This window comes from Rhinolophus sinicus, linkage group LG15 (assembly GCF_036562045.2).
Source record: "Rhinolophus sinicus isolate RSC01 linkage group LG15, ASM3656204v1, whole genome shotgun sequence".
NCBI lineage: Eukaryota > Metazoa > Chordata > Mammalia > Chiroptera > Rhinolophidae > Rhinolophus > Rhinolophus sinicus.
In genome coordinates this window covers 14,736,163-14,748,685 of record NC_133764.1, presented here as the reverse complement: position 1 = coordinate 14,748,685, position 12,523 = coordinate 14,736,163, and the positions used below count along the sequence as shown (strand labels likewise).

At 50.4% G+C, this 12,523-nt stretch overlaps 1 protein-coding gene across 4 annotated transcripts in view; it reads left to right on the top strand.

Moving 5' to 3' along the window:
* Positions 1 to 1,030: 1,030 nt before the first annotated feature.
* The window catches only part of SGSM2 (small G protein signaling modulator 2), a 33,342-nt gene continuing 21,849 nt past the window's right edge, over positions 1,031 to 12,523 (top strand). For 2 of the 4 annotated variants that reach the window (XM_074320900.1, XM_074320897.1), the window contains exons 1-2: positions 1,038 to 1,284; positions 5,379 to 5,454. In XM_074320900.1, the coding sequence (XP_074177001.1) occupies positions 1,228 to 1,284; positions 5,379 to 5,454 (133 nt within the window). In that variant the 5' untranslated portion in view covers positions 1,038 to 1,227. Of the gene's footprint in view, positions 1,285 to 5,378; positions 5,455 to 12,523 lie in introns of all 4 variants that reach the window. The other 2 variants (XM_074320898.1, XM_074320899.1) reach the window with 2 other exon arrangements.

Sequence of the window (12,523 nt, the reverse complement as noted above, 5' to 3'; positions counted from 1 at the left end):
GGCGGGGCGGGACAGGGATCCCGTCCTTCGCGAGGGTCCTTCCCACCAGCCTCTGAAAGCAACGCTCCCGCCTCTCTACAAAACCGCGTACTAAACTTTTCCCACGCCGTAGTCTGCGGTTGGGGGCTTTAGAACTACGGATGTATACTCCAGGTTTGAACTCTCAAGTCTCGGGGAGTCTGTGTTTTCTCCTCTGTATTTTCATTGTTTGCGGTATCAAGTTGCATCACTTAGGAAGATGTCAATCGGAGGATTCTCCATTCCTGTGGAAGAGGGCTGAGCCCCTCCTCTCACCTAGTTTCTGCGTGCCGCCCCTCAAGTTTGCAGCAACAAGTGTTCTTTATCACTTTGAGCAACCATATGTCCCTCGATTCCCTTATTGGGCTGCTGAAGTCTATAAGGCAAATCACAGAGAAGGTTCTTTCATCTTCACGGGTTCGGTACAAGTTCCCGCAGGTTTCCTTTACCCCAACCGGCGCTCCCACCTCCCACATAGTTGCAAGAAGAGCAGGACTGGACGTAACGATTCCCACGGAGGAGGAAGAGCTTGCCGAGCCTCTTTAGGTCCGGGGCGGCTGCGGTCCCATTCGTTTTCCCCAACAAGCTATGCAACGAGGGCGACCGGCTTGCAGGGGTTTTAGAGCAACGATGGAGCTCCGGCTTTTCTCAGCCTGGGGGCTACTCCTGGCTTCCCCTTGGCCAGACCCGTTGGGAAAACGAGCGGATAGAAATCAGGGGGAGTCTAGCTGGATAGAAGCCAGCTCCTGCGCGAAAGACTTTCCCCTCAGCCGCGGGGCCCAGGGCGCGCCCCGCCTCCCCGCGGGTCGCTGTGGGAGCCTGGCTGCAGACGCTCACAATGCGGGTTCGCGCCCTCGGCTGTGGAGCCGGCGCGTTGCCATGACAGCGGCCCGCGTGGCGCGCTCCCGGGCTGGCCGCCCCCAGGCGCGCGCAGCCTGCCCCCGCCCCGACCCCCCCTTCGCTGAGTGCACCCCCCGCTCCCGGCTGTGGGAAGGGGCCGGGCCAGGCGCCTGACGTCTGTGCGGGGTTCGGAAGATGGCTGCGGAGCCGAGCACCGGGCAGTGGCTGCGGCGGCGGCGGCGGGCCGGGACCGCGGTAGGCGGGGGCTCCGCCTTGCGCGTGTGGCGCTGAGCCGAGGCGCGGAGGCGGCGAGGGCAGCGCGGGGCTTGGGGGGCCGCTCGGCACAGCCTACTGGCCACCCGCCGCACCATGGGCAGCGCGGAGGACGCAGTTAAGGAGAAGCTGCTGTGGAACGTGAAAAAGGAGGTAAAGTCGGGGCAAGGACCCCCGGGGGGCTCGGGTCTCTGCCCGCGCGGCCCCGGGGGCGGAAAGGTCCGTGCGCACCCTCGCGCTGGCGCTTGCTGGCCCCGGCCTGGGCCGGGCGGGGGCGGAGTTCTGGACTGGCTGCGGCTCCTGCTCCTCTCCCCGATCAGGGGGCAACACCCCTCTCTGCCCGAGGGGTCTAGGCCAGTGCTCCGGGTCTTGTTTGCTCCGGGATCCCGCAGCTCCCCGCCCTGTGACGGCAGCAGCGCTGGGAGACCGAGGTCGGGGGAGGGGTGGCGGCGATTTCTAGAGAGCCAGAGCTGCCCATTCATTGCCGGCGCTGCGTGGGGAGGGGGCGGGGCACCGCGCGGGTCTCCTAGGGCGGCTGAATGGGTGATTTCGGGTCTTAGCTCCGGTTTGTCCTACACCCCACTCTGTTATCCTTCTGGGAAATGAGTGGCGGCTGCAGGAGGGTTCGCCGCACACCTCACTGCTTCTCGCTCCACGCCCACCTCCTTACCCGGCGACGCGGTGGGCGAGGTTGATAATGGTTTTAAAGACTCAGATTTCCCCCGCTTTTGAGGAGCCTCCCCATATCAGAAAGAGATGAGTCCTTCTCTACTAACGTCCTTTACCTTGACCCTGCCCTAAACCCATTTCGATTTCATGGTTAGAGGGGCGGGGGCATATGAATGACTCACCCCCATATGAGAGCTGGAGAGCTCAAACCCGCAGAGTAGATTAGAATAGATTAGGCTTCTGGGGCCATGAATAACTCTCCCCTACCTCTGTGTCTGCCAGATGTGTATACTTCATGAGGGCAGGAAAACCATCTGTTTTGTCCACTACTTTTGTATCCAGTGCTTAGCACACAGTAGGCACTCAATGGCTATTTATTAACTAAATCTGATCTTGGAGACTGCAAGCTCTGGTGGGAATGCATAAATTTGAGAATAGTCTGCCCCTGGCTCTATGTGATCTCGAATAAGTTACTTAACCTCTCAGAGTCTCAATTATTTCATCTCTAAAATAGGGATAATGGAGTGGCCAGTTAGCTCAGTTGGTTAGAGCGCAGTGCTCTTAACAACAAGGTTGCCGGTTGGATCCTGAGATGGGCCCCTGTGAGCTGTGCCCTCCACAACTAGACTGAAACAACTACTTGACTTGGAGCTGATGGGTCCTAGAAAAACACAAATAAATAAAAGTTTAAAAATAAAATAAAATAGGGATAATGATATCTGCCTCATATATAAAAGTTTACCATAGTGGTTCCTTTACCCCCTCCTAGAGTTTCAGGATTGGAGAAGACTGAGTCTCATGAAATCTCGGAAGGCTCTAGATGGTTTTCATGCATTAATTATGGCCCAGCTATTGTACCCTAACACTTGCTCTTTTCCTTCTCGTTGGCAAAGAAGTGGTTGAAGCCATCACTTTTCTAGCAGTGTATGGGAAGCTCCATTGTGCCTTTGCTGTGAAGTGGCCAAGAAAGAGTTTTTTAGGCCAAGGGTATATCAAATTACAATGTAAGCCCCAATTGCCATCTCCCCAAAGAAAAGAGAAGTCTCGGGTCTCAGTGATTATCCTCAGGAAACAAGCAATCTAGTGATAGAGACTTATATGAACAGTATAAACAAGAACGAAAAAGTAGCCATCCCCTAACTATGGACAGAGGGGTTAGGTTTGTTGATGTGATCCAAGTTTGGGGTTGGTCAGGGATGATAGGAAAGATTTTTGAGAAGACAGTGATTCTTTTTTCAGTACTGAGAAGGCTGTCTGTACTCCAAGAATGATTCGTAAACAAATGTGAGAACTGTCCAGAATATGCCACCTGTGCTGAACTCTTAGTTCTCTTCCCCCTTGAGTGCTTGATTTTAAGAGATTTTATCGTTTCTTCTCCTACAAGTAGAGATAGTGTGGATAATTAATTGTAGGCAAGGCTGGCCTTTCACAAAGACCTCTGGTATACTTCTAGGGGCATCTGTAAGTTTTCCGAACCTGAAATTCTGCCCTGCTTCAGATGCCTATAGGTCTCTGAGTTGTGACGTTGTGCTCTGTTTAATGCAAACACTCCTTGGGAAGTAATCTAGGAAGAGTTTAGAGTTTAGAGTGCAGGATCGATCTGAACTCCCTTTACCTAACCGCTAACCATGAGCACTTTCCAGCAGGGAGGAGCTTTCATCTCCTTTCCCCCTACACCCCAGACTTTAGAGACTCTACCACCCTCCAAACTCTGTAATCCTAGGTGAGGGACTTGGGAGCAAGGGCAGCACCAGGATACTGCATGCCTTGTCCAAAGAATGGCAAAGTCCGGCTCTGCCCAGGGCTTACTTTATCTGGAAGATTTTACACTGGGTTTGAGCTAATCCGTTCCTCTAACTTCCAGGATTAATATCTGTCTCCTGGCAGGTTCCCTCAGGACATCAAAAGTGCTTGGTTTAAGTGTTGGGAGCAACTAGAACCTCACATTCTGCTGATGGGTGTGTAAATTGGTACAACCACTCTAGAAACAATTTGGCAAAATCTAGTAAAATGGAAAATATGCATCAGAAATTCCTTGCCTAAAAATATAAATCCAAAGAAATGAACACCTGTGTTCACCCAAAGACATGTCCAGAATTTCATAGCTGTACTATTCATAACAGCCCCTAATGGGAAACTACCGAAATGCAAGTCAGTTGTGGCATGTTCACACATTATAAAATGAATAATCCACAACTACACACAATGTGAACAAATCTCACAATCACACTGGGGAGCAAGAGAAACGCAGTCACAAAACACTGCACACTGAGTGAGTCCATCTAGTAAAAGCACAAAAACCTGCAAAACTACTCTCTGATGTTAAAAGTCAGGAGAGTGGGTACCCTTGAGTACCCACTAGTGACTAGAAGGAAACTTGGCAGAATGGGGGGTGCTTTGGGGTACAGGTCACATGTTCTATTTCTTGATCTGGATGCTGGTTTCACAGGTGTGTTTAGTTTGAAAATTTATCAAGCTGTATAATTATGATATACACCCTTTTCTGTATGTTTACTATATGTCAATTAAAAAAGGTGTGTGTGTGTGTGTGTGTTTAACTGTTTTCTTAGAAATGTGACTGCTTACCTCACAAGGTATTTAGAAACTTACATTCAGATAGGAACCCAAACTTCAGGGTTTTGTTTTGTTTTTAAAGATTTTATTGGGGAAAGGGAACAGGACTTTATTGGGGAACAGTGTATACTTCCAGGACTTTTTTCCAAGTCAAGCTGTTGTCCTTTCAATCTTAGTTGTGGAGGGCGCAGCTCAGCTCCAGGTCCAGTTGCCATTGCTAGTTGCAGGGGGCGTAGCCCACCATCCCCTTGGGAGTCGAACCGGCAACCTTGTGGTTGAGAGGACGCACTCCAACCAACTGAGCCATCTGGGAGCTCAGCAGCAGCTCAGCTCAAGGTGCTGTGTTCAATCTTTAGTTGCAGGTGGCGCTGCCCACCATCCCTTGTGGGACTCGAGGAATTGAACCTGCAACCTTGTGGTTGAGAGCCCACTGGCCCATGTGGGAATCGAACCGGCAGCCTTTGGAGTTAGGAGCACAGAGCTCCAACTGCCTGAGCCACCAGGCCGGCCCAAACTTCAGGTTTTTACCTAAACAAGAAAGAAGCCTGGACTTGTGAGCATGTGGAGAGTGTCCCTGAGGCCTGGATGGACCTACCCCTAATCTCAGAGAAGGGGGTGAAAAGGAGGGACAAGTTGTTTATCTGCAGCCTATACTGAGACAGTTTGTCCCTAAAGGACAGTGTGTCTGCCCAGAAGCCCTTCTCCAGCTAAGTACAGATGTGCAAACAGCATCCTATCCCTGTTCTCCACAGCAGGGCACTTCCTCCTGGGCTGGAATGTCTGCACTGATTGGTTGGTGCGTTTATATTATCTCTTTTCCTGGTTGCCTTTCTAAGATGCTTGGAGCTGTCTGTGCTGAAGAAACTTCCCCACCCCTCCCATCCCTATCATATACTGTGCAAGTATCTGAACCCAGACAGGAGGGCAGAGTCAAGCTATTTACTTGCCCACAGGCCTTTGATCAGAAAAATAAATGAACGACTATGCTGCCCATTTGTCTACAGGTGAAGCAAATCATGGAGGAGGCTGTCACCAGGAAGTTTGTGCATGAAGATAGCAGCCACATCATTGCGCTGTGTGGTGAGTGAGTGACTGGGGGATAGTGGGAGATGGGTTTAAAACTGAAAAAACTATCCTGCGGCCAGGGAAACATGAGTCCTCAGGTTAGTAGTTCTTAAATCTGGCTGCAGGTCCGAATCAACTCAGAAGCTTTTGAAATCTCCTGGGACCCCATCCCAGGCCTACCGAATGAATATTTCCAGGGCTCAAGAATTTATGTATGTTTAGTCCCCTAAGACAGTACTGTTCAAATTTTATCGTACATTAGAGTCACCTGAAAGGCTTCTTAAAACAGATTCCTGTATCCCAACATTGGAGTTTCTGATTCTAGTAGGTCTGGGGCGGGCCTGAGGATTTGTATTTCTAACAAATGCACAGCTGATGCCGATACTGCTGGTCCAGGGACCCCACTTTAAGAACCATTGTCCTAGGTAACTCAAGTGTGGGAGCCACTGGTCTGGCTTAGCCTTACTTTATCTTTGAGGAAGGGTTTGTGTTTTTCGGATGCTTTCGGTGCCACACCTACTTTCTAATTCATCCCACTGGTGTTGCTTCAGCATCCCAAATCTCCAGGCACTTGATTGGATGCAAAATGAAATGAGTGTAGGATAGGAGAGATAGCCAAAGACTTCCCGCCTTAGAAAGGAGAAAGTCTGCACCTGAAACTAAAAAAAAAGGGGGGGGAGGGGAAGTGAGGGGAAAAAAAAAGAACTGTGCTTACAGAATAAAAAGAAAGAAAGAAAAATAAAGATGCCCCCATACCTAAAAAAAAAAAAAAGGAAAGAAAGAAAGAAAGGAGAAAGACCATAATAAGCCATCGCTTTCTCCTCAGTGTGAACACTTCTGCCATTGTAGGAGCAAGCCTGCCTCTACGCACAGCAGAATATTTTGGATTTCCAGAAATTTGAGCTTCTTTTCAACCCCTTTCCAAGGGACACGGAGCCATTGCCATCTTTATGTAGTTTTCCTTAGCCTCTGAGATTGGTGTTTGGGGTTCGTGGAAGGGAGATTGTGCACTTCTGAGGGGAAGGAATGAAAGGAGCAGATAAGGGAAGGAATACTTTTGACAGCAGTGTGGTGAGGCAGGTAGAGCTGCCCTTCCCGTCAGCCCAGCAACAGACACTGACGGTCCACCAGGTTCCAGATGCTGTTCCCCAGGTAGGCAAACAGCAGTAACAAGGTGGACAGAATCTCTGCCCCAGGGCTTACATTCTTTGGGGAGACAGACAGACAACAAATGCACACATGAATATATCATGCAATGGCAGGTATGATAATAGCTATGAAGAAAAATAAAACAGATGTGGGAGGGCGACTGGGGGAGGCGGCCTGTGAGCAGAGCCTGAGTGACAGACTGAGGATTCAGACAAATCCTGGTGCTCTGCTTATTTGGACAAGTTTCTTAACATCTGTCACCCTCAGTTTGCTCCTATAAAAACAGGGTGATGGTTCCCACCTCAAGGAATTTTTGTGGGGATTGAGGTGATGCACGTGAATGTTCTTAACATAAGAGCTCAGAAAATGCCTCTTTCCTTCTCCTTTGGGTGTTGAGGCTGAAGCTAGTTTTGCAGGATTTGAGTTCCCACCATCTACCTCCCTTTTGGGTAAGTTTCCCCAGTTCTTTAGACGATATAATGATTCCCATGTTTACAAGGAGCAATTTGACCTCATCTTTTCTTGGGCAGAACCTGTGCTAGGGAAAAAGCATGCTAGTTTTGCAATAAGTGGCTTGGAAGAGTGTTAGAACTCTACTTCTTTCTACCTGTGCTGGGTTTGTTCCCCTGACGTCAACCGCTGTCTGTTATTGTCACTAGAAGGGCTCTTCTGGCGGCCCAGTTTTTCACGGCTTGGTGCTAGGCTTCGTCCAGAGCAAACACAAAACAGAATAAATTAGTGCAAGCAGCTTGTGCATGGGCGCCACACATGGGTGGCCATGGGGGGTGGGGGAGGAGAGGTGGGGAGAAAAGCAGTGGGCATCCCACGTTAGGCCAAGTAGGGTGAGAAAAAAACATCAGCTCTCTAATCAATCCTTGGGCCCCCAGGAAGCAGTGGGGCTTTCGCTTTTTTCTCCTGCCTGGAAGCCCAGGGCTCTTTATAACAGGCAGGGTATCACCTTCAAAAGAAATGATTCTTCTGCTTTCAGCCAGTTTCAGTTGCTGAAATAGAAAAAGGGTTTATGAAACAGACCCAAGTCTCCAGGGTTCTAAAGTCAGCCCTGGAGCCAGAGGAACCCTGTTCTGCTGGATCTTGGGAGGTGTCCTGGGTCCAGGAGTGCAAACTCAGTTGCCTACAGGGTCAGATGAGAAAGGTCCTCCAGGAAGCTGTCTGGGTATGAGACAACGGGCAGCGATGGGGGCTGGGCTGAGCTGGACAGTGCTTGCCCTGTGTGAAGCGGGCAACCACCACTCAGATCCTGCAGGAATGATGGCCCATGCTCGCCATGGCCTTTGTTTTATTTTAAGAGAAGACATATGTCTGGGTTTTTATATGAAATTTCCCAATTTTTAAATGCTGATAACTAATTCCTGTTTTTTAAAAACTGTGTGGGCCAAACAAGCCTCTGCCAGTTTGCAGCCTCTGCCTTGGGCTCAGTGCATAGTCACGGAGGGGAACGTTAGCAGGAGGGGCTGCCGACAGTGCATCGCTAAGGTGAGCTGGGCACCTCAGACCCACGGAAAAGGGAATCCTCACACTTGGTCAAAACCCAGGAAAGTTGTGCCAGAGCCCTGTTCTCCTTACCCATGGGGAGGAGTGAGACTCCCAGGATTGGTGAGAAATGTGTATTTGTTGTGTGTTTGCTGTGGTTATTCATAAACCTGCCTGTCCAGAAACCGGTCAGGCCCCTGAAGGTAGAAACCTTATGAGGAAGCTTTGCTGGCAAATCCTGGCTGGCAGGGAGGGGGTTCTCCGTGTGTTGTTCTCCAATGACAGAGCATGGCTGCGGTGCTGTCTGAGGCAGTTCCCTCTGAATGTCCAGGCCAGAGGGTCAGAATCTGTGTGACTGCCCCCTCCCACTGGTGGAGGCTGGGGCTTGGAGAGTAGGCCCAAACCTGTATGGTTTGTCAAGTCATGGCAGGTTTGCATTGTTTCAAAACATGGTCGTTGAAACTTTAATGTTAAGACTTCCTCCCGAATCAAATTAATGCTTCTTGTTTTCCCTGTGGCCTCTTGAACCACCCTCCCCCACCCCACCAACCCATGTAGACTGATAGTCTCCTGCTAACCCCTCCCCGACAGGGTAAGGTGCTTTTAACTTTTGCTGTGGGCAACTCAAGGTCAGGGTTAAACAGCAAATTGTCCCAAGTTTCACCTGGGAAGTCTGCATTTGTAGTAATAATATATGTGCTTTAAGAGGCGTAATCAATTTAGGCCTCAGCCCAGGAGTCCAGGAGCTCTGGACCGCCACCCCCCCCACCCCCCCACCCCCGCCCCGGAGGTGCGGGGAATGTCTTCCTCCACAATATAAGCAGACCTCAGAGATAGTGTGGGTTCAGTTCCAGACCACTCGCTATAAAGCAAGTCTAGCAAGTCGTAATCTTTTTGCTGGTGGAAAGTCTTGCCTTCAGTTTGTTAAAAAAACGCATCTGTGAAGTGCAATAAAGCAAAGCACAATAAAACGAGTTGTGCCTGTATTTCTGTTTGCTCTATTCTGATTGGGTGCTGAGGTTGGATTTTAACCTTTAGTGGTGGAGTGGGTTTTGGAGCTTCACGGAGAATTTCCTGGCCTGGCATAACAGGTTCTCAGACTCCTAAGGATCTCTTCTTCCCCTGCCCCGCCCCCGCCTACCCCCAGGCATTGGGGGCGGGGCCCAGGCCTCGCTGCGGCCATCCCTGCCCCTCAGTCACCAGATTCCCTGCCCTCCCTGAGAAGATCGGCCAACCTGAGGGTTGCTTCCACTGAGGGAAGAGCTGTAATGGGAGACAGGGGTGGAGTCTGTGGAGCTGGGAACCACATCAGGGCTTTATCAACCTGCTCCCTGTTGCTAAGCAGCTGTCATTAGCTAGGAAGGTCGGCGGCGGTGAGCCCCTCCGGGGAATGGCAAGGAAATGCTAATGAGCCGGGAGAGAAGCAGGTGCTGCGGAAGCATTGCACCCACCTGGGATGTTGCTGCTGGAGATTTTAGCACATTCTGAGATTCAGACTCCAGGCAGTTTTCAGTCTGTCTCTTTCCAGTGAAAGGGATTCCTTCTCTTCTTCCCACCCACACTGAATAAACAGCTCATTCTCAGGATATCTGGCTTCTTCCTTCCATCCGGAAATGAAGTAGTAAGAAGGAAGGGCTTCTGGGGAACTGGCTCCCTTCACCCTGTTTTGGGGAGTGGCTGAGGGTGTGTGGTGGTGATCTATGGCTGAGGCTTTGGAGTCTGACAGACTTGGGTTCCCATCCTGACCAGGTCCCTAAGTGTGTGTGCCCGTTTTTTTAGCAGTTTTTTTAGCAACTCCGAGCCTACCCTAGAAGTTTGACTTGGGGACTAAAGGAGTGAGGTAGGTAAGGCACACAGCATGGAGCTGGGTAGGCAGCAGGGGCTTGGGAATGTGGCTGTCATCTCCACCACCAATGACATTCTGCTTTGTTCTTGAAAGCGATCTTGCAACCTTTCTCATAAAGCCTCCTGGGACCTTCTCCAGGATTCCATCTGGGAATCCATGTTTCTGGGAGTTTGGAGCATCCGGACAGTCCAGAAATTGGAACTCCAGGAACTCAATCAGGAAATTTAATAATAATAAATTTCTGTTAATTTTGTAGGTGCAATAAAGGTATTATGCATGTGTTTTGAAAGAGTCATCTTTTAGAGATACATACAGAAATATTTATGGATAAAAGTGTATGGTGTCTAATCTAAAATTTGCTTCAAAATAATGTGGGGAAAAGCGAAAAAGTGATTGGAGTTGGTGGAGCTGAAACAAGACTGGTCATGACTTGATCGTGGCTTACGTTGGCTGATGAGGACGTGGGGGCTGCCATGTTGTCCTTTCCACTTGTGTCTATGTTTGGAATTTCCATAATGAAATGATTTTTTTAAAAAAAGGAGATGAGGAGGAGGAGAGGATGGTAGAAGGAAGAGATACAGACAGTGAATATAGACAACTTTCCTGAGGAATTTTACATAAAGCGGAGCAGCGGCATGGGGACGTAGGGCCAAGGGAGGTGGTGGGTGGTTTTTTCTTAGGTTGGAAAAATTACAGAATGTTTGTATCTCATAGGGGAACATTAAAGATACAGGCAAGAGAAGGGACATTTGCTGGAGCAACGCCCTCGACAGGAGAAAGGGGCCAGAATCCAGTGCGCAGGTGGAAGGGGTGGCCTTAGGAGGAGCACAGCCAGACCGTCTTGGGTACAGGAGGGACGGCAGGGCGTGCAGATGAGGCACAGGGAGGGAAGGCACCAGCATTCGTGATCCCCGTCAGGGTGTGAGGCAGTAGAGATCAAGGAACCTTTTGCACCTGTGACATGCTGTTGCTTTCGGTCACTCGACACCCACTGAAATCAGACTTGTTCTTTTCCCTAATTGCAGCCGAAGCTCAAGAGTGATTTAGTGATTTGCATAAAGTCAAATAGCTAGTAAGGAAAGGGTTTGAACCCACATCTGTCTTGCTTCAGAGCCTGTGCTGCCCAGGAATGGGTCTGCCCAGGAGGTCTGCCTACAAGGGGAGCCTGGGGGTGGGGGGCATTGAAGAGGAGTTGGCCCTCGTGGAGGCATAGCTTGGGTGATGAAATAGTGGACTCATGGTGTCCAAGAGCTACTCTGGGAGACAGTGGTCCCTTGCCAAGCTGGGTGAGGCCGGCCCTGGCCTGGCTCCCTGGGAAGTCACTGTGGGCACTGTGCATGCAAACTCAGCCCTACATCCAGGAAGGTGGGTATGTGTGGTAGGAATTGCATGTCCCTCGCCTGCTTGGTTCTGGAATATCGGGGCAGTGCTTTCTTGTTTTAGGGCGTTGAACAAGGCTGAATGCTGCCCCCGCCAAAAAAACAAAACAACCCAAAACTGAAGCAAACAGCCAGCATCACCAGTGTAGGCTGAGAGAAAATGTATTCTAGTTACCATAGAAAAGACTTGTTCCGAGTGGAGGCAGCAGTTGCAAATCCCTGGGTGTAAGTACCCGCTAGGGAAGTGGGGAGGAGAGAGGCGGATGATGGATGACGCCTGGCCTGGCCTCTTTGCTCCTCCCCCCTCATCTCTGCTGCAGACAAACATTGACTTCCTCCATCAGCGCCTGGAGGAAGTTCCTAACTTAAAAAGAGGCCACATTTTCTTTCTCGCCAGCGAGCCTACTCCTTTCCTGGCAGGCTTGGTTCCACTATCCAAGGCATTCGACTTTTAAAAATTCTGCTCTGAGTAGTGTCCCCTAGAATTCCAGGACCAAAACCAGCCACCTGTGGCTGGCTGCTCCACCCAGTACTTTCCTCATGGGGTTCTCCATGACAACTACAACCAAGCTCCTCCACCACACAGAGAGCAGCTGGCAGAGGTAGGGAAGACTTCCACACCTGCAGGGAAGACTTCCACACCTGCTGCTCCCATTACCGAAGCCTCCCAGCTCAGAGCCTTGGGCCATGTCATGCTGTGCTAACTCTGGGGGCTGTGTCTCTACACCTCAGTCAACTGGCCTAGTTCTCTGAAGGCTGTTCAGTGGGTCCCCATATTACCAGTCTGGGCTTGTCCAGGCTTGTGGCTGCTGAGCACAGCTTTAATAATAGATATGCACATGAGAGGCAGGATTGTTTCTGAGGCCCCCTGGGCTGATCGAGGACCCTTCTCAACCACTGCTGCGTTTCCTGGGCAACCGTCGCTTTTGTCCATTCTTGGGGGCTCCTGAGACACCTAGGCTTGTCCCTGAATTGTTTCTCTGGTCCCTGCCCAGCTCAGATTACCTATGGCTGCCCTAAGCAGATGCTTCTGTGGGGATGGGAAACTAAGCCAATCGGGAGACTCTATCTGCTGAGAGAGCTAGTGAAGGAGTGGGTGCCATGGACGGACCCACCTTTCTGAGTTCTGTGAGTTTTGATTCATCTCCAGGTTGGAGAGAATCTTTGGCATCATCTCATGATGGAATACTGGTACTTGGGTTGGATGGCCATCTGCTTA